The sequence below is a fragment of the Tursiops truncatus genome, chromosome 2, assembly GCF_011762595.2.
Source record: "Tursiops truncatus isolate mTurTru1 chromosome 2, mTurTru1.mat.Y, whole genome shotgun sequence".
Taxonomy (NCBI): domain Eukaryota; kingdom Metazoa; phylum Chordata; class Mammalia; order Artiodactyla; family Delphinidae; genus Tursiops; species Tursiops truncatus.
In genome coordinates this window covers 83,392,481-83,395,255 of record NC_047035.1, presented here as the reverse complement: position 1 = coordinate 83,395,255, position 2,775 = coordinate 83,392,481, and the positions used below count along the sequence as shown (strand labels likewise).

At 69.6% G+C, this 2,775-nt stretch overlaps 1 protein-coding gene across 1 annotated transcript; it reads left to right on the top strand.

The window, feature by feature from the left end:
• The first annotated feature begins 240 nt into the window (after positions 1–240).
• On the top strand, positions 241–2,557 carry ANKRD63 (ankyrin repeat domain 63). The gene has a single exon (XM_004332011.4). It carries the CDS (start codon positions 950–952, stop codon positions 2,102–2,104), a length of 1,155 nt encoding a protein of 384 aa, XP_004332059.2. The 5' UTR covers positions 241–949; the 3' UTR covers positions 2,105–2,557.
• Positions 2,558–2,775: the final 218 nt, after the last annotated feature.

The following is a 2,775-nucleotide window of genomic DNA, read 5'->3' as shown; positions in this document are numbered from 1 at the left end:
CCCACTTCCTTCCAGTCGCACCGATGGGGGCAGCCCTCGTCTTCTTCGACGGGCTCAGGGTCCCGCCAGTTTCTATGGAGCCCCGGGCACCGACTCCGGTGGGGGCGGAGGGTGGGGAGAGAAGACTGTGACTTTGGGATTGGCCCGGTCGGGTGCATGTGGCCCCCTGTGAGCAGCCCCCGCCCCGCCCCCGCTGCCGCAGCCCCAGGGAAGCGCGGAGGAGAAGCTGCTCCCCGACGTCGTGGCCCACCGAGAGGTGGGTGAAGGTCAGGGGCGGTCTCCGCCGCCCCGTCAGTTTCGGCCCTGACGGCTCAGCCCGCTTCCTGAGTAGCCATTGCCATGCAGACCCCCGAGACTATAAAACCAGGTATCCATGCGGGCGGCGACTCCCGCGCCGCCAAGCCCCCCAAGTAAGGAGCAAGCGCCCTGGCGTGGCCCGGCCCCCGCGAGAGGGGAGGAGGCGGAGGAGCGGCGCCGGGAGATTGAGGAGCGGCGCGCCCCGCCAGGGCTAGAGGCAGGCGCGCACGGCGGGCGCCACCGTCTCAGCAGGGGAGCGGTGCTGCCCCGGGTGTGGGTGAGTGGCGCGGCTCCCAGCCACGACGGACTGAGGGGCGCCGGACACTGGGAAAGCAGCGGGAGAGTCAGGAGGGGCCCGAGCTTCGGCTCCCGTCGTCTTGTGGCGGGCCAGGCGCGGAGCCCGGAGTAGCGAGCAACCTACACCATCAGGCGGGAAGCCCAGGGAAGGAGCAGCGAGACGCCGGGCGTGCGGCCCAGGAGCGGCGGGGCAGCTGGAGGACAGAGTGGGAACCTCAGGACCCTCGGCCGCAGGCGCCCACGCGCGGAGGGAGCCATACCCGAGCGTCGGCGGGGGCCGGAGCCCGGTGGGGCTCAGAAACAGGGGCGCCCCCGTGCGGAGCTGCCGGGCCGCCTGGGCGCGGCGGCCGAGGCCATGCTCAAGCCCAAGGACCTGTGCCCCCGAGCGGGTACGCGTACCTTCCTGGAGGCCATGCAGGCGGGCAAAGTGCACCTGGCCCGCTTTGTGCTGGATGCGCTGGACCGCAGCATCATCGACTGCCGCGCGGAGCAGGGCCGCACGCCGCTCATGGTGGCCGTGAGCTTGCCAGACCCCGCGCTGCGCGCGCGCTTTGTGCGACTACTGCTGGAGCAGGGTGCAGCAGTGAACCTGCGGGACGAGCGCGGCCGCACGGCGCTCAGCCTGGCGTGCGAGCGCGGCCACCTGGACGCCGTGCAACTGCTGGTGCAGTTCAGCGGCGACCCCGAGGCGGCCGACTCGGCGGGCAATAGCCCGGTGATGTGGGCGGCAGCGTGCGGCCACGGGGCGGTGCTCGAGTTCCTGGTGCGCTCTTTCCGCCGCCTCGGCCTGCGCCTCGACCGCACCAACCGGGCGGGCCACACGGCGTTGCAACTGGCCGCCGCCCGCGGCCACGGGACCTGTGTGCAGGCCCTCACCGGGCCCTGGGGCCGCGCAGCCGCCGCCGCCGCCGCCGCGGCTCGGGGCTCCAACTCCGACAGCCCCCCTGGCCGTCCGGCTCCCGCGCCCAGCCCGGAGCGCCGAAGACCCAGTCCCCGCCGCCTACCGCGGCCGCTTCTGGCGCGCTTTGCTCGAGCGGCCGGCGGCCATGGTCACGGCGGCGAGGCTGGCTCAGGGGGTAAGGGCTTCGGTCGGCACCGGGTGCAGGGCAGCGAGCGGCCGGAGCTGGGCCGGAGCATGAGCCTGGCGTTGGGTGCCGTGACCGAGGAGGAGGCGGCTCGACTGCGGGCGGGAGCCCTGATGGCACAACCACACTCGCCTCAGTCTTCAGGCGTTGGGCGGTGGCGTTCGCAGGAGGTGCTGGAGGGAGCGCCCCCAACCTTAGTGCAAGCCCCTGTCGGCCTTAGCCCCCACCCCGAGGGCGGCCCCGGCTCTGGCCGCTCGGGTTTGCGCCGACGCTCTACAGCTCCAGACATCCCCAGCCTGGTCGGGGAAGCACCTGGGCCCGAGAGCGGCTCAGAATTAGAGCCCAACGCTCTGCCCCATTCGGTGCCTGGGCCTCAGCCTTGGCAGGCGGGCACGGAGGCCGTGGTGCTGCACGCTCAGCAGTAAACAGCCTCGAGGCCGAGCCCTGCTCCCCCCACCTTCCCCTCTCTGCTCCACTGGGATTTCTTTTTCCCAGGTCCCTCACCTTCCTGGCAGTTGCCCACCCCCAGATCCTAGCACCTGTCCCTGCTGCCAAGGTGAGAGCTCCCTCAGCCCTCTCTCCGAAACGGACCCCTATCTTATTTCTTTTTTGTGCTTGTTGGTATTCCTTGCCCGAGTCGCTCACCTTTTCTAAAGGCCTGCCGTTCCAGTCCTGGAAGCGAGGAGTAGAAGACTGGATCCGTAGGCTACAGCTTTCCAGCTGGACCCCCTTCCCTGAGCGCTAAGGCGCACTCCCGTGTCTTTCAGGCTCCTGCCGGGTTTCCTTCCCCTTGCCGGGTTTTCCCACACCCTAGTCAGCCAGCCAGGCAGAAGAGTTGTCCTGTAGAACAAAGGCCTAGCCTCCCCACCCCCCCACTCCCCCTCCCCCACCCCTCAACCCCTGCCCCCCCTACCCCAGTGTTGCTGACAGTAGTGCCCCACATGACCTAAGTATCCCTTCCCCTTGTGCTCGAGTGATGGAGAAGGGGAGCCTGGAGATGGGCCTCGGAGCCTTTCTGAACGGGAGGGAAGGAGTCTGGAGGTTACATTTTTAGGGGGAGAAACTCCTGCCTCAAGACATTGAAAGCATAGTTTGG

Coding starts and splice junctions, on each gene's coding strand:
- ANKRD63 (XM_004332011.4), top strand. CDS start 950: ATGCTCAAGCCCAAGGACCTGTGCCCCCGAGCGGGTACGCGTACCTTC.